The sequence below is a fragment of the Chelonia mydas genome, chromosome 10 (genome assembly GCF_015237465.2).
Source record: "Chelonia mydas isolate rCheMyd1 chromosome 10, rCheMyd1.pri.v2, whole genome shotgun sequence".
NCBI classification, from domain to species: domain Eukaryota; kingdom Metazoa; phylum Chordata; order Testudines; family Cheloniidae; genus Chelonia; species Chelonia mydas.
Genome location: NC_051250.2, coordinates 31,718,921 through 31,736,324, shown reverse-complemented (window position 1 = coordinate 31,736,324; position 17,404 = coordinate 31,718,921). Strand labels below are relative to the sequence as shown.

Below are 17,404 nucleotides of genomic sequence, written 5' to 3'. Positions count from 1 at the left end.
GGATGCCAAGGATCTGTCCTCAGGGCGAGGTCTGCTGGGGTTTGGTCATGACCTGCTCTTCTGCCCAGCCCCTGGCCAAGTGTGTGTGGGTGCCAGCTGGCCGTGGCTGGCCTCAGCTGCCCCAAGCCACATTCCCAACTCCTGGGACTGGCTCCGCACCTGGGGCCAGGGATTTAAAATAAATGTTGGGCTCTCTCTTGGCCTTCTGCTTTCGAGGGGTCCTTGACTTACATTGGCGGTTGTTCGCTGCACCCAGCAATGCTGGAGCCCCTCCCGGCCGCTCTCCAGGAGCCTGCAGGGCTCTAAGAAAAACACCACCTCAGGTGAGACTGGCAATGTAGGCAGGAGAGCTGGCACTGCCTGGCGCAGGCTGCTAGGCCAGTAGTGCGGACACTGCTGCTGTGGGCACTGAAGCCAGCCTGCTGCCCCTGCTCTGGGTGGAGCTCTGCTTTATTGGCCCCCACCCCTGCGCTACCACAGCGTCCCACTGCTGTGTTTGCTTGTGTAGCATGGCTGGGTCCTTCGCAGCATCTCTGTCCCCCTTGTGCTCTCTCCTGTGTGTGTTGGGGGACAGCCCCCACCCCTGAGTAGCCCGGGCCTCTTCACAACCTGCAAACTCAGGGCAGAGGAGGGCTGAGTTCCTCCAAGCGCCTGCACCTTGGCTGGTGCTTCCAAATACTCCAGGGGGGGCCCTGCTCCGGGCTCCCCCCCAGAGTGCCATTTGCCCTTCAGGGCCCCGCAGCCCCTGGTCTGGGCTCCTACTCCTATGAAGGCAGCTGCTGAGCGGTGGTGCTCTGTGCCCATCGGCTTCCCACGCTGCCCTGCGCGCAGGGGCTGGGAGAGCAGCGGGATGAAGTCTAGTGCAGAGGAAGCCATGGCCGGGCTGTTCTGCAGGGGCCTAGTCCTGGCTGCCGAGCATCTGACCACTGCCACTGATTGGCACGTGACTTCTGTCCCTTCCTAGTGCCTGGCAGGGCTACCTGGGGGCATGCTGTTGGCCTCCGCACACACGGCTCCTGCTCCGGCTGGGGCAGGGCTGTGTGGCTAGTAGGAGTTGTGCTGTTGGGGGGTCCCAGCGGGAGCGGCCCCTGCCTGGCTGAGAGGCACGCTGCACTGAGTGGGCCCTGGTATTGCTCCAAGTTTCCCCGCAGGGCTCCTTGCAGGGAGCGCCCCTCCAGGGGCTGAAGGGAGGGGTTCCTGCTCTTCCCCCTACAAACATACTGGGGGCAGGCCGAGCTGGGCTCCCCACAGACTCACAGCGGGGCAGGGAGGGGCGAGCCGCTCTCTGTTAGTCACTCCCGGCTGTGCTGCGGCACCTCTCTTTGGTGTCAGCTGGCCCTTTGCCCCGGCTGTGGGCTCTGCTGCCGGTGGCTCCCCACTGCACCTGGTGAGGTCTCCCAGCAGCTCAGGGAGCCTGCTCACATCCCTGCAGGGCCCCTGAATCGCACCGCAGGAGTAAACGGCTGGGAGCGTCACCCGGAGCCATCAGCCAGCTCCAGCTCCACTGCACCCTGGGCGCAGGTGCCAGCTGCAACTGGCACCCCAGGGCCTCTGCTGCCCAGAGCAACCCAGACACATGGGCATGGTGAGGCTGAATGTTCCACCTGCGCTCTCCTGTGAGGGTACCCGTCTGTCACCCCTGACAGCTGCCCATCCTGCTGTCACCCCGCGCCCTCCCTCCAGCAATGTACCCCTGCCTTAGGCCCTGGTCATTGCTACCATAAGTTAAAGCCCTCTGCCTGGGCCACAGCTGACACTGTATTGGGAAAGTCTCTTTGGCCAGGCCTGGGACACTGCTGCCCCTCCCCTCGCCCAGGCCCAAGGCACTGCTGCCAGGCAAACAGTGCCATGTCTCGGAGCTGGCTGGGCAGCCAGCAATGCTGTGGGCAGGGGGCATGGTACTGGGTTATGTGCGGTGCTGTGCACATGGCTAGCAATGCCCTGCTCCTGTCCCCAGCCCAGGCAGGTTCCCTGGGAGCCAGCTGGACAAGGGCATGGCTGGCAGCTGCCCACCCTCCACTAACCCATTGTTGGGGCCGTTTCCTTGTGTTGGGGCTGGTGTGGGAGGCCTCAGAGCCCAGGCCCTAGGGGCAGGTGTGGTAGGAGCTGTGCCCAAGGGAGGGTGCTTGGGGATCTACTGCCCAGCCCCAGGGCAGAGTGCAGTGGGTCGCTGGCCTTCGCTATTCACAGTCCCCAGCCAGGGCCTGAGAACTGGGCTGGAAAACAGCTCATGCAGCCACCTGCTTGTTCCTGGCTGCACGCCTTATCTGAAGCCAATCAGCCAGTAACAAAGGGACACGAGCGCCATGGGCCAGGCGCCACCCGCTCCTCTGTGCCCTTATCTTCCCCCCTCGCCTCAAGAACACCTTCTCCTGCTGGTGGCTGGTGCGCTGCTCGCCTGCTCTCCGCGCTGTCACCATGGGCTACTCCAAGTCCCCGCTGCTCGTGGTCCTGCTGCTGTCGATGGCCTGGCTGGCGCCCACCTGGGGAGAAGACAAGGACGCCGAGGTCGAGGAGGGGGTGGTGGAGGAGGAAGAGGACGTTGTCTCTGATGAGCTCCTGGAGGAGGAGGATGTCTTGGTTCTCCACCAGCACAACTTTGAGCGAGCCCTGCATGAGCACCGCCTGCTGCTGGTGGAGTTCTGTAAGTTGGGGGGTAGGGGGGAGACACAGCTCAGGCCAGGCAGAGGGTGCCAGCAGCAGCATGGGCCATATCCCCAGCCAGCTGCCCAGCTGGGCTCGCAGCAAACCCTGTGCACTGCCGCTGAGTAGCTGTGGAGCCCTGGGGCAGGGGCCCCAAGGATGCCTGCTCTATTCTGGGGTTAGCCCTGTGCATGGCCTGCTGGTCACTGGCTCTCGGGAGCCCTTGCTAAGGGGAAAGTGATCGCAGCTGTCAGCGCAGGTGCTTGGCCCTGTCAGCTGCCAGTGGGACCCTGGGCATCTGTACTCTGAGCGCCAGGGAGAGCAAACAGTGGCTGCCCCATGCTTGGCTGTCCTTCAGCACAGAGCTCAGGTGGTGGCTTTCCCACGGGAAGGGTGTCCTGGCCTGGAGCGAGGAGACGCTGGCCGGTTAAACATTAATGTGCAGGCAAAGCTGGTCCCAAGGCCCAGTGACGCCCTAGGGGCCACAGGAGCCGGGGGGGCCAGAAGAGTGGTACAAGCAAAGCCACAGAGCCAGAGCCGTGATTAGACCCAGGCAAGCAACGTCATGAGCCTGGCCTGGGCGCAGAGCCTGCACTCCTCTCCCCTGCCCCTGGGCGCAGATCCTGCCAGGGGCTCCCCTGGGAACCGCTCCAAACACACTCTCTCTGGGCACAGATCCTGATGTGTTGCCCCCTGGCCGCAGATCCCAACGTGCTCCCCCAGGACCTGGGTGCAGAGCCTGCCATGTTCTTCCCTGGGCACAGATCCCGATGAGCTCTCTCCAGGGCCTGGGCGCAAAGGCAGCAATGCTCTCCCTGGGGCTTGGATGCAGAGCTCTCGTCCCCACCATTTATTGCTGGCGGCTGCACCAGGCACTGCCTCAACCAGCTCCACTGGCAGCTCCTTGCGCAAGTGCATGCGGGCCGGCAGGTTGTGGCTGCTCTGCAGGTGGGCCAGTCTGTGGCTGTGCTCTGGCTGGACGCGGGCATTGCCCACAAGGCCTGGCTTCAGAGCCAGAGGCCGGGAAGTGGCCCGCATGGCCTGACTCACAGTGTGGCACGGCACTCCCAAGCATGGCTCCATGGGCGACCCAGCCGGCCAGGGTCCCAGCGTACTGGCTGTGTGTGAAGGGGCCAGGGCTGCCCAGCTGGGCCCTGCTGCCTCTGGGGCCAGGCCCAGGCTGCTCTTTAGGCCAAGCAATTGGAGGTGGGGGTGGGGGGGTCACTTTTGCTGGGAGTCTGTGACCCCCACAGGGAAGCCTCATAGCCTTGAGGGGCCTGTCCCGAGTCACAGGACAGGTGCGGTGAATGGGCCCAGCTGCAGAGTGTCCCCAGGCCTTGCTGTGAACTGGGGCCAGAGCAGGGCCATGGGGGAAGGAGGGGACGTGTGGTGCCAGGCTGAGTCTCTCCATGGAAAGGAGCCGAAGCACCCCAGGGCGGGGCAGAGGCAAGGGAGCCTTGGAGGCGCGGTCATGTCCCTCACCTCACAGCGTGGCTGACAGCAGGAAGGACCAGCCAACACATCACCCAATGACATGGGATCCCCCTGGCAGCCCTCCTGAGCAGCACCGTCCCACCCTGTTGGGTAGCATAGGGGGCCAGCAGAGAGGGCAGAGCACCTGGGAATGAGAGGCAGGACCAGGTGGGTTTGTGCTTCCAGGCCCTGAAGCAGGCTGCGTAGCCCCGACTCTGCCCCAGTGGGAACCCAGCCCTCCAGGGGGCTGTCAGAGGGGCACTGCCCTCCCGGCGGAGCCAACAACAACCAGTAACCAACTAGGGGTGACAGCTGGGCCAGGCGGGGCAAACCCGGGCTGTGCTAGGGGTGGGTCTGTGCGAAGCCCCCTGCCCCACTCTGGGTGCTCATGCCATCCCTCTTCCAGCCCCCAGCAGGCCCCAGGCTGTGACAGTGACCCCTGCTGGACTCTGCCCTGATCTCCCCAAGATTGGGTGGGGCAGCAGAGCATGAGGTGGTGGAGCCCCCAGGAGGATTTCAGATGAGGTGGGCCAGGGTAGGATGCTGGGAGCTGCTCCAGGCAGAGCTGCGGGGGATCTCATCTACTCAGCCTTCTCCTTTCTCGCAGATGCCCCCTGGTGCGGGCACTGCCAGGCCTTGGCCCCTGAGTTCACACGTGCCGCTGGCATCCTGAAGAATGACTCCACAGGCCTGCGGCTGGCCAAGGTGGATGCGACGGAGGAGGTGGACCTGAGCACCGAGTTCGGCGTCACAGGGTACCCGGTGCTGAAGCTCTTCCGAGATGGGAATCGCACACACCCCATAGACTTCACAGGTACAGCCTGATACTGTCCTGGGGGGGGTCCCTGCTCTGGAGCATGGTGGGGCTGGGACGGGATCCTCACCCAGTACAGCCTTGGGGTGTGGGGCAGTGGTGTGGAGAAGGGGTTGTGGGTTTGCAGTGCAGGGGAGGGGTTGTGTGGAGCAGTGGATCAAGGTGTGTGGGAGGGGTTGTGGAGTTGGGTGCAGGGGAGGGACCACGGGGGGCTTCAGTGTGGGGGTGCAGGGGAGGGGCTGTGCGGGAGGGGATGGGTTTGCAATGTGTGTGTGTGTGAGTATAGGTTTGCAGTGCAGGGGAGGGGTGTGTTGGGGCTGTAGATAAGAGTGCAGGGGAGGGACTGTATGGGTGTGTGGTGCAGAGGAGGGGCTGGGTGTGTGTATTTGCAGGGCAGGGGGGGCTGTGGGCTAGGGTTCAGGGGGGACTGCGGCTATGTGGTGCAGAGGAGGGCTATGGAGAGGTGTTTGCAGTGTAGGGGGCGGCTGTGGGTTGCAGTGCGGGAAGGGCTGTGTGCCATGGTGCGGGGGGCGCCTCAGGCAGGTGACGTGCGGCGGTGCTGTGCACAGGGCAGCGGGACGCCGAGGGCATCGTGCGGTGGATGCGGCGGAAGGCTGGCCCCAGCGCGGAGCTGCTGCAGGATGAGGCCAGTGCCCAGAAGTTCATCACGTCCCAGGATGTCATCGTTGTCGGGTTCTTCAAGGTGCGGGGCCTAGTGGGCAGGAGCGGAGGACATGGGGCCTGGCAGAGCTGCTGGGTGTGGAGCTGTGGCAGCCTGGGTTCAGCATGCCCCTGAGCTGGGTGGGGCAGTGGCTACCCAGGGTGTCTAGGTGGGGACTTGCCCCACTGGCTGGCAGGGCCACTGCCCACACCACAATGTCCCCCTGCCCTGGAGGCCCTGGGCTTGGCCAGGAGGTGCCATGATCCAATGCCAGCCCTGTTTATATGCTGTGGGAGGGCGCTCCAGCAACTGCCCCCCCAGTACTCCCCTCTCAAAGGAGTGAGCACCTCCCCTTCCCTGGTGCCCCAGTAGTGCCACCTGCCAGCCCTGCACACTCAGCCCAGCCCCACCCCCTGCCTACTGGGGAGCAGCTCATGGGCGAGGGGCCAGGGCACTGTCCCCGTGGCGCCAGCACCATGGCATTGTGGCTGTGGGAGCCATGTTAAATGGAGGGTGCTCTTCACCAGTGGGCTGCCAGGGAGCTGGTCTGGGTGGGCAGCGCAGTGCCCTTCCCCCCAGACCAGCTCAGGGCCTCCGGGATGTTTGCAGGACCTGCAGAGCAAGGCTGCGCAGGGCTTTTATGAAGTTGCCAGTGATGCTGTGGACGTGACCTTCGGGGTCTCCAACAGGACAGAGCTCTTCCAGAAATACAGCGTCACTCCCGATGCCGTCTGCCTCTTCAAGAAGGTGAGAGGGGGTGGGGCAGGGTACCTGGCACTGGTCCTACCCCAGCTACAGCCCAGCGGGGACATGGGGATTCATGGAAGATAGGTCTATCAATGGCTATTAGCCAGGATGGGCAGGGATGGTGTCCCTAGCCTCTGTTTGCCAGGAGCTGGGAATGGGCGACGGGATGGATCACTTGATGATTTCCCGTTCTCTTCATTCCCTCTGGGGCACCTGGCATTGGCCACTGTTGGAAGACAGGATACTGGGCTAGCTGGACCTTTGGTCTGACCCAGTAGGGCCGTTCTTATGGGCCACCCAGAGATGGACCACCCAGAGATGGGCATGAGCACTAGCCCCAGCAGGTGACAAGGCGGGTACGTTGGGATGGGAAAGGCCTGGTAAGATGGGCAGGAGGGGCTAATGTAATGGCCAGGGCAGGGCATTTTCCCAAGGCTGTTGCCCCAGCAGGACATGGCCCCATGGGGTGCCCTGCTAGTGCAGGCGGCAGCCTGGGGCCCTGCCCAGCCTCTCCCACCTTTAGCTCCATGCGCTCGGTGTGTGTCACTGCCCCACCTTGGTTTGTTGCAGTTTGATGAAAAGCGGGTGGATTTCCCTCTGGATGCGGAGCTGGGTCTGAACAAGGAGGAGCTCTCCCGCTTCATCGTCCTGCACAGCCTGGAGCTGGTGATGGAGTTCACCAGTCAGGTGAGACCCCTCCCCCCCCCCCCAATGAGAACAGCCCCAGAGAGACCCAGCGGGCTGTATCCCAGAGGGCTTTACACAGACAGTGCGCTGCAGGGCAGGGCTGGTGGAGGGATTACAGTCCTCTCATCTGTGTGAGCAGGGCTGGCCTAGGGCACATTGCTCTCTGAACAATGGGGGTGTGTGTTTGTGTATGCGTGGGGGGTATTATAGCTGGGGTACGGGGAACAGAGCCGGCTCTAGGCACCAGCAAACCAAGCACGTGCTTGGGGGTGGCACATTTTTCAGGTGCGGCATCCTGGCCATATTTTTTTTTTGCTTGGAGCGGCAAAAGCCGAGAGCCAGCCCTGGCAGCAGCAGCGTGTCCTGCGCGGGGGGCGCCCTGGAGCCGCTGCGGTTCGCGTCGGGGACCAGCGCCCACACCTTGTGGCTGGGCCGGGTGGGCTCCAAGGGCGGGACACTTGGGCTGGGGGCCGCCCCGCGGGGCGCACGGAGCTGCCTGCAGGTGCCGCAGAGCGGCCGCCCCCCAGTGCCACAGCCGGGGCTGGACGAAACAGCCCGAGCCACCCAGGGGCTGCGGCAGGGCGGCCAGGAGCAGCAGCAGCCGTGGGGCCGTAGAGGGGACCGGTGCCCAGGGCGCTGCCGTGCGGGGCCCGCGTCCCGCTCTCTGGGGCTCCGCTCCCTCTGGGCCTACCCTGCCCCGGCTCCTAAGCCCCCTGCTGGGGCGGTCCCCCTGGCTCTGCCCTCCCCAGTCCCAGCCGGTCCTGGGGGCAGGAGCCCCGTCTGGAGGGACCCTGGGCTGAGGCACGGCCTGGGAGCCTGGCTGCTTACCCCAACCCTGCCAGCGCCGGACCGGCTGGAGGTGATGGGGGAGTGGGCAAAGTCAGCACTGGTCGGGGGAGCCCAGGGTTGGGGGCGGCAGGGGGTACGGGTGGGGGGGAGAGCCCAGCGCTGGGGCGGCAGGGGGTGCGGGTGCGGGAGGGCACTGGTGGGGGGGGGTGAGAGCTCAGGGCTGGGATGGCAGGAGGGTGCGAGGGGGGATCCCAGGGCTGGGGTAGGGGAAAGCCAAACATTTTTTGCTTGGGGCGGCAAAAAAATCTAGAGCCGGCCCTGACTGGGAGGGGCTGGCCTAGGGCACATGGCGTGCTGCACAGCCGGGTGTGGAGGGGGAATCACAGCTGGGGTGTGTGGTGGGAAATGAGGGGCTCACATCTGGGGGTTTCTGTGTGGATTGCAGCCAGGGCACTGGGCAGGGCTGGTATAGGGCACACTGCTCACTGCACAGCCGGGAGGAGAGAGAGAGAGAGAGAGAGTGTGTGTGTGTGTGTGGATTGCAGGGCACTAGCATGGGCAGACAAACACTCATGGAGAGTGTCTAGACAACTAGGCCTTTCCCGCCAGCCCTTCCCAGGACCCTGGGGCTGCAGCTGTTGCCCTGGGGCTGCAGCTGTTGCCCTGGGTCCATGCGGTAGTTGCTGCAGGAGCATGTGTGCGGGGACCCTTCCCACCCGCTCCACTGGCCAGCAAACCCTCTTTCTCTCCCTAGAACTCACCAAAGATATTTGGGGCAAAAATCCTCAACCATCTGCTGCTGTTTATTAACAAGACCCTGGAGCCCCACCTGGAGATCCTGGGCAGCTTCCGGGCTGCCGCACCCCCGTTGAGGGGCCAGGTAACCAGCTAGTCATGTCCCTGGCAGTGGGGCGCTGACCCTATGAGCTGCAGCCTCTGAGCGCAGCATGCCCCACTCACCTGGCCTGGCCGGGCCAGGCAGGCTGCTCCCAGCTGGCAGGGCTCTTGCCAGGGCTGTGGGACACCAACACGTGGCTGGCATCACATGCATGCACTGTGGGCTAGCCTGGCTGGGCGTGTGGTCGAGTTCCTTAAGCCTGAGAGACTCATCCCAGCCCTGGCGTTCGCTGGCTCGCAGCCCCAGCACTGGGAATGGGAGTGGCTCGTTTTCTGGGCCAGGCTGGCTCAGGAGGGCCCCTACGCCTTGCAGAGGCTGGAGCACTGGCTCCAATCCTGGCCCAGAGTGGCCAAGAGGGGGAGTGAGGGTGTCAGGGAAAGAACAGGTTCAGATGCGCACAGTCCCAGCGCAGGCTCTGTGGGGCAGCGAGGAGGCTTGGGGGGGGTCTCTCAGTCCCAGCGCAGGCACTGGGGGCAGTGAGGGGACCTGCGGGGGGGCTCCTAGTCCCAGCCTAGGCTCTGTGGAGCAGCGAGGGGGTGTGTGGGAGCTCTCGCTCCCAGCACGGGGCTGTGGGAGAGCATGGGGTGGGGGTCTCTCAGTCCCAGTGCAGGCTCTGTGGGGCAGCGAGGGTGCGTGGGGGGCTCTTAGTTCCAGCACAGGCACTGGGGAGCAGTGAGGGAGCCTGGTGGGGACTGTCAGTCCCAGGGCTGGGGAGGGCCCGATCGGGCTGGTCTGGGTAGGGGCTCAGTCCCAGGGCTGGGGAGGCCATGGTCGGGCTGGTCTGGGGTGCGGCTGCCTCACGTCTGTACCCCACTGTAGGTTCTCTTTGTGCTCATCGACGTGAATGGGGAAGGCGCCCAAGTGCTGCAGTACTTTGGCCTCAAGAGCCATGAGGCTCCCACCCTGCGCTTCATCAACATTGAGACCAATAAGAAGTACCGCATGGCCACAGACGAATTCACCACCCAGGCCGTGGGCTCCTTTGCCCAGGCCGTACTTGATGGCAAGGTCCAGGTGCGCACAGCAGCCATGCCCAGGGCTCAGGCCCAGCCCAGCCCTCCTGACAGCAGGAAGGGGAGCACTGCCATTTGTGGGGGTTGGGAGAGTTGAAGGCCACATGCCACCACCAGATTAAGTGAGGGCAACCCGGGGGCCCTGGCCACATTCCTCCTGTGCCCCCAAAATCCTGCCATCCCAGCCCTAGCTCCTTTAATGCAGAGCACTTCCCAGCTGCTGTGTAGTGCCCCACTGAGATACAGCCACCTCTGGGGGGAGAGGGGCACCTGAGCAGGGGAGAAGATTGGGGGAAGACTGCACCCCGTCCCCTACAGAGAGTCCTTGCTGGGCTCTCACCCAGCCCTGCAGAGCAGATCTTGGTTTCCCAGCCAGCAAATACCAGGGAACTCCCCTGACTTCCCGGAGGAGAACGAGAGCTGAGTTGCCCATGCCAAGATCTGAACCTTCGGCTCCAGGGGGTTGGTTCTTAGACCCCCCGTGTGCGATGCAGCTGGATCAATCAAAAGGACCCTTCTTGACCATTCATGCAGACGTTCCCCTTTATGTGAAGTTTGCCCAGAAATGCTCAGCCTGGAGGGCAGCGAGCGGCGTCTACTGTATTAGGAATGCTGAGCGCCCCCCTCTGAGCGCCGCATGAGCGCTGCAGGGCCAGGTGCCGGGAACCGGGCGTGAGGCCTGTGCAAGCCCATGTGGCTCACACACACCCACCGCCCAGAAGTTTGCAGCTGTAGCATCTCTTCGCAGCACTCTCCGGAATTGAGTTACCAAACAGCCCACACAGCCTCTCCCTCTCTCCGCAGCCCCATCTCATGAGCGAGGAGGTCCCCGAGGACTGGGATAAGCATCCAGTTAAAGTCCTCGTGGGCAAGAACTTTGAGCAAGTGGCTTACGACGAGACCAAGAATGTTTTTGTGAAGTTCTGTAAGTATCAGCAAGAGCGAGTCTGGGCCTCCCGCGCCCCCAGGCCTGCCTGATGCCCTCGGCCAGGGCCCGGTGCAGACACAAGCACCAACTCCGTATGCCACCAGACAAAGCTGTACTGGCAAGAGACTGCCTAGACATGGGAGCTGGAGGATCCGGGCAACTCAGTCCAGCTCCTCGGGGCAGAGGGGACATTCCTAGCGTGTGTCCAGGGTAGAGCTCACTGTCTCAGGTGACCTTCTCTTCCCTGGGGAGGCGATTCCCCGTCTGCGCCGTCTCACCTCCAGGGAGCCTAGCAATTCCTGCCACACTGACCAATCCCCTCGTCCCGGGGGGAAGTGGAGTGGCACCTGGCAGGTGTTTGCAGCGTGTGTCCCACCCTGCCCTGGCCAAGCTCCCTTACTCAAGCCATCCAGCTCCTTGGTTGGTCTCCTCCAAGCCCTTCTGTCCCTGGGGAGCCATGACCCCACGCACTGAGAGAAATCATTTTAAGTACCTGGGTCACTCCCAAGCATCTACAGCATCGCTGTGTGTGGTGGGCAAAGGCTCCAGCTGGTCCAGCCTGATTGTGCTGTGTGCCCCTGCCCTGCTGACTTTGCCAGTTTCCTGGCCCGGTTGCTGGAGCTGCTTTCCCAGCCCCAGTGCTCTGCCCCCAGGGTGCTCCCTGCAGAGCAGACAAGCAACCCCTCTCTGTCATGACAGATGCCCCCTGGTGCACACATTGCAAGGAGATGGCACCTGTCTGGGAGGAGCTGGGTGAGAAGTATAAAGATCATGAGAACATCATCATCGCCAAGCTGGATGCAACAGCCAATGAAATCACGAATCTCACCATCCATGGCTACCCTACGCTGCACTATTTTCCTGCTGGGCCAGACAGGAAGGTAGGTTGTCTGGATGGGATGGGAAGGGCCCACTGGGATGGGGGTGCACTTGGGTGCAGGAGGTGGGTCACTCCTGGACCTGTGCTGGGTGACAGCAAGGACCCATTCTAGGCCCTCATCTGGATACTGCATGCAGCACTGGTCCCCCAACTCATACAGGATATGGCTGAGCTCAAGGGGTTCAGAGAAGGGTGATGAGAAGGATCAGAGGTTGGAGAAAGTGAGGAGCAATTGAAATGACTGGGATTGTTCCCTTAGAGAGAGGGTGGGTAAGAGGAGACAGAGTAACAGAATATCAGATACTGACTGCTCTAGATATGGTAGATTGGGAGCGTCTGGGCTCCCTGTCTCGTAACACAAGAAGAAAGAGACAATCAATGATCCCAGAAGGGAACAAATCCAACAGTGATCAAAGGAAATATTCTTTCACACAACACAGCCTGTGGAACTCACTGCCACAAGATGCTATTGAGGCACAGAGCTCTGTAGGATTCCAACAGGGCCTGGGTGTTTCTCTGGGTAACGGGACCCTCCAGGGTTATAACAAGACAGACTAAAATAATAGCGCTTTGGCAGAGCTCCAACCCCTCCTGCTTCTGGGCAGGAGCCACTCGCCGATGGGGTCAGGAGGAGACTTTCCTGGGGTGGGCTAGCCCCAGATTCTCTGCTGGGGGTTCTTGCACCTCTCAGGAGAAGCTGGTGCTGGCAATGTCAGAAGCAGGGGATTGGGCTGGCCCAGGCCGAGCATGGAGGGTGGTGGGTAGAGGCAGGCTAGGCTGCCCGCAGGGAGATCCTAGGAGTTCAGCCTGCAAAGAGGCAATCCTGCAACATCAATGTCTCATGTTTCTCCTTTGCCTGCACCAGATGATTGAGTACAAGAGTGCCAGAGACCTGGAGACCTTTTCCAAGTTCCTGGAGAACGGTGGGACGCTGCCTGCGGAGGACACGCAGCCTGTGGTTAGTAGAGTCTCAGGGCTCCACCCTGGAAGCCTGCTGACTCAGGCTCTTGCTTTAGCAAAGAGGTCACTCGGACCAACCCATCCCACCAACCTTCTGCTAGCCCGTCAGCCTGCAGCAGCCGGCTCCGCCCAGGCCCAGTGACTCTCCCACCATGGAGAGAGATGTGTCCCTCATGTCCCTCCCGCATGGTCCCTTGCACCCTTTCCCCATGGGGCAGAGGGCTGGGTCCCTCGTACCCCTCCCCCACCAGGGAGATCAGGGTCCCTCACACCCTCTCCCCCACTGTTCCTCATGCCCTTCCCCACTTTGGAGCGAGCTATGTCTCTCTTGCCCCTCTCCATGGGGTCCTGGCCTTGCCTCCGATGCATGCTGGGCCTGCTGGGGGCAGTGATTTCCATGGTAACTACCCTGCTGTTCCCCAGGTTCCTGAGAGCCCAGAGGAGCCCAAGGACACAAATGGGACACGCCCGGCAGATGCCCCTGAAAGCAGAGACGAGTTATGAGACCCGCCCTGCACCTACCCCTGGGACCCCTGAGAGCGGGCACCTGGGGCATGGACTGACCCTGCGCTGGGCTGGCCTGGCCTCTCGGGCCCTGCCTCAGGCAGCAGCTGCTCTCCAAACTGTGGCAAGGCCCATGGCGGGTGCGGCCTGGCACCTCCTCCTTTTGCAGAGCAGCCCCAGCCAGGAACAGGGCCATCCTCCATGCCCCCCACATGCTCCAGCCTCCACCCCATCCTGCAGCACTGATGGCCCAGAAGCCAGGCCCAGCGTGCCGAGGGTTGCCCACAGCTCCCTCAGGCAGTGACACCAACACCAAACACCTGTGCCCCAAAATCGTGAGATTGGCATAAACGTCATGAGACCTGACAACCAGCTGTGGTGGTTCTTTGTCTCCGCTGCCGGGTGCAGGTGTGGGGTCCCAGCCCTGCAGCCAGGAGGGTAGCACTGGATGGTGCTATTGAAAGCTGAGGCCTATGGCATCACCTGCCTCCTGGAGCTGGGGCTTGAAGAACCCCTCAGATACCATGAACCTCCTGACGAATCTCAAGCGAGGGCAACAGCAGGGGGTGGGCGAGTGGGGGATGGGCACGTGGCAGAACCAGGATCATGAAGACCTGTGTGAGTCTCCAGCTTCAACCCCAGCTGCACAGTTTCCCAGCACATCACCCACAGGGGGAGAAAATGGGACAATGCATGGATGGCATGCTGGCACTGTGAGAAATGTGTCTGCTGTCCCACAGAGCCTTCCTCAGCCCTACAGCAGGGAGGGCCCCTGGGCTAAGGGTGGGCCTCCATCAGCTGCAGTAAGATTGGGGCTTATCCCCCTGTAGCCTGCAGCATAGCTCTCGCCTGGGTATCATGCTGGTCTCCCAGCAGGTCCCCACAGCCCCATGAGTTGGACCCCCAAAAATCATGAGATTTTTTTTTAAAAAATCCTAGTGTGTGTTTTAGGTCAGTCTCTTCCTGTTTGAACCTCCGCCCCGCTGCCCGTTTGCAGGGCGTGCGCGTGTGACATTAGTGTTACCCATTCTCCCAGTGTGCTGGATACGGTGATTTTGGCCCCTGCAGCAGGAGCTCTCACCCCCACATCTGCCCCACTCCTGCCCAGCAATGAATGCTGTCCCCCAGACCCCCATCAGTTCTGTCCCCACCCAACCCCCCCTCAATTCAGCCCCCTCCTCAGTTCAGTTCCCCAGCCCCCATCACCACCCCAACAGTTCAGCCCCCACTACCCTATCGACCCCCACAACCCTCAGTTCATCTTCCCACCCATCTACTCAGAACCCACCATCCGCACAGCCCTCACCCTCCTCACGTCAGTCCCCCTGGCCATAGTTCAGCCCTCCCAGCCTCACCTCTGCTCCTCTTAGGGTTCTCCACCCTCCGCAGGCCTGGGGGGGCTGCAGTGGGGTCCCCCTCCCACATCCCATGCTAGCAGTGGAGCAGCCCCCCGGGGCTGACAGTACGAGTCCCGCCACGCGCAAGGCTGGCAGCGGGACCCCATCTCCCAGGGCTTACAGCGATTTCTAAGTAAAATTAAGCCTCACTCAACCTCGGCATAGAACTCCCAGATGGCAGGATTTTTTTTTCCAGCGGCAGTCAGCGTGGCCTTTCTGTTCATGTTCCCAGGTGCTGTAACCACATATGCCCTCTGCCCCATCCTCAAGGGACTCCAGGGCCAGTTAATGGAAAGTTGCCCAGCTGTTTCTCTGGCCCCAAGCCCTCCTTCTCCCTCCATGGAGGCAGGGCCCTTGCAGCCCAGCTCAGTAGTGCAAGCAGGGGGCCTGGTGGGGGCAGGCCCTGCAGGAGGAGCTGAGCTGGGGCAGGCAGCTGATTTGCCCAAGGGCTTGGCATCTAGCTGAGGGGGAGCCCAAGGGTCAGTGGAGCATGGGGAGTCAGAAAGGCGGGCAAAAGTCAAAGGAGGGCTCAGGCTGGAGGGAGTCGGTGGGGAGGGGAGGTCAGGAGCCCCATATTATCTGAACAGCAGCCATGGTTCCTGGAGCCAGCCCTGCCCACGTGCTATGGGAAGAACCCCCAGCCCCAGGTGGGCCATGAGATCACAGGGACAGCGCCAGACCAGTGCCCAGCACCACCACAGCAAAGCCCAGAGAGATGCTGCCAGGAGGCCAAGCCCAGGCTGGGGGATGCGGAATGTGCTGAGCCAGCCCTGGGGAGGCACAATTGGCTTGAAGACACTCCCAGAATATGTGCTTCTCAGCCCGGGGCAGCGAGGAGGCTGAACCCCATGGCAAGGCATAGCCCTTTGGCACAAGGCTAGGAGGGGCAGCCTGGGCGCTGGTACAAAGGGGAGTGGGATGCCAAGCAGTGGGTGTGGAGCCAAGGGGCAGCGAGAGGTATGCAGCTCTCATGGATTCTTCAGGCCTCTGCTTCCAGCTTCCCACGTAGCCATGTCCTCCTGCACAGGCTGCCTGATGCGGTCCACAGTGCAGGCCCTGCCCTCTCAGGGGCCCCTAAGCCCAGCTGAGCTACACCCTTCCTTGCGGAGCCCTGAGAAGAGCTGGTCTGGGCTCTTAGAACGTAAGAACAGCCATACTGGTCCATCTAGTCCTGTATCCTGTCTTCCAAAAGTGGCCAGTCACAGATGCTTCAAAAGGAATGCACAGAACAGAGCAATTATTGAGTGATCCAGCCCCTGTCCTCCAGTCCCAGCTTCTGGCAGTCAGGTGCTAGGGCCATCCAGAGCATGGGGTTGCATCCCTGGCCATGCTGGCTAATAGCCATTGATGGATCACCATGAATTTATCTATTTCTTTTCTGAACTCAGTTATACTTTTGGCCTTCACAGCATCCCCTGGCAACAAGTTCCACAGGTTCACTGTGTGTTGTGTGAAGATGGACTTCCTTTTGTTTTAATTTGCTTCTTAATTTCATTGGGTGACCCCTGGTTCTTGTGTTATGTGAAGGAGCAAATAACACTTCCTTATTCACTTTCTCCACCCCAGTCATGATTTTATAGACCTCTATCATAGCCCCTTCTCTTAGTTATCTCTTTTCCAAGCTGAACAGTACCAAAGCTTTTTAATCTCTCATACGGAAGCTGTTCCATACCCCTAATCACTTTTGTTGCCCTTCTCTGTACCTTTTCCATTTCTAATATCTGTTTGGAGCTGGGGCAACCAGAAGTGCATGTAGTATTCAAGGTGTAGGCATACTATGGATTTCAATAGTGGCATTATGATATTTACTGTCTTACCTCTCCCTTTCTTTATGGTTTCTAACATTCTGTTTGCTTTTTTGACTGCTGCTGCACGTTGAGTGGATGTTTTCAGAGAACTATGCACAGTGACGCCAAGATCTCTTTCCTGAGTGGTAAAAGCTAATTTAGACCCCATCATTTTGTATGTATATTTGGGATTATGTTTTCCAATGTGCATTAACTTTGCATTTATCAACATTGAATTTCATCTGCCATTTTGTTGCCCAGTCACCCAATTTTGCAAGATCCTTTTGTAACTCTTCGCAGTGTGCTTTGAACTTAACTATCGAGTAATTTTGTATCATCTGCAAACTTGGCCACCTCACTGTTTACCCCTTTTCCCAGATCATTTATGAATATGTTGAACAGGACTGGGCCTAGACCTGTGGCAGACACCACTATTTACCTCTCTTCATTCTGAAAACTGACCATTTATTCATAGACTCATAGACTTTAAGGTCAGAAGGGATCATCATGATCATCTCATCTGACCTCCTGCATATTTCTATTACAACACAGAATACAAAGTGTACAGTGCTCACTTTATAGTATTATTTTTGATTACAAATATTTGCACTGTAAAAATGATAAAAGAAATAGTATTTTTCAATTCACCTCCTACAAGTACTGTAGTGCAATCTCTTCATCATGAAAGTGTAACTTACAAATGTAGATTTTTTTTGTTACATAACTGCACTCAAAAACAAAACAGTGTAAAACTTTAGAGCCTACAAGTCTACTCAGTCCTACTTAGAATCATAGACTATCAGGGTTGGAAGGGACCTCAGGAGGTCATCTAGTCCAACCCCCTGCTCAAAGCAGGACCAATCCCCAATTTTTGCCCCAGATCCCTAAATGGCCCCCTCAGGGATTGAACTCACAACCCTGGGTTTAGCAGGCCAATGCTCAAACCACTGAGCTATCACACCCCCCCCTCTAAATGGCCCCCTCAAGGATTGAACTCACAACCCTTGGTTTAGCAGGCCAGTTCAGCCAATTGCTAAGACAAACAAGTTTGTTTACATTTATGGGAGATACTGCTGACTGCTTCTTATTTACAATATCACCTGAAAATGAGAACAGGCATTTGCATGGCCCTTTTGTAGCTGGCGTTGCAAGGTATTTATGTGCCAGATATGCTAAACATTCATTTGCCCCTTCATGCTTCGGCCACTATTCCAGAGAACATG

The 17,404-nt window shown here is 60.3% G+C and overlaps 1 protein-coding gene across 1 annotated transcript; it reads left to right on the top strand.

Annotated features, from left to right (window-relative positions):
* The first annotated feature begins 2,394 nt into the window (after positions 1-2,394).
* On the top strand, positions 2,395-13,032 carry PDIA2 (protein disulfide isomerase family A member 2). The gene is made up of 11 exons (XM_037911178.2): positions 2,395-2,644; positions 4,724-4,930; positions 5,500-5,633; positions 6,201-6,338; positions 6,909-7,025; positions 8,569-8,694; positions 9,532-9,726; positions 10,530-10,650; positions 11,353-11,534; positions 12,399-12,491; positions 12,917-13,032. The coding sequence occupies exons 1-11, from the start codon at positions 2,419-2,421 to the stop codon at positions 12,995-12,997; spliced, it is 1,620 nt and encodes a 539-aa protein (XP_037767106.1). The 5' UTR covers positions 2,395-2,418; the 3' UTR covers positions 12,998-13,032.
* Positions 13,033-17,404: the final 4,372 nt, after the last annotated feature.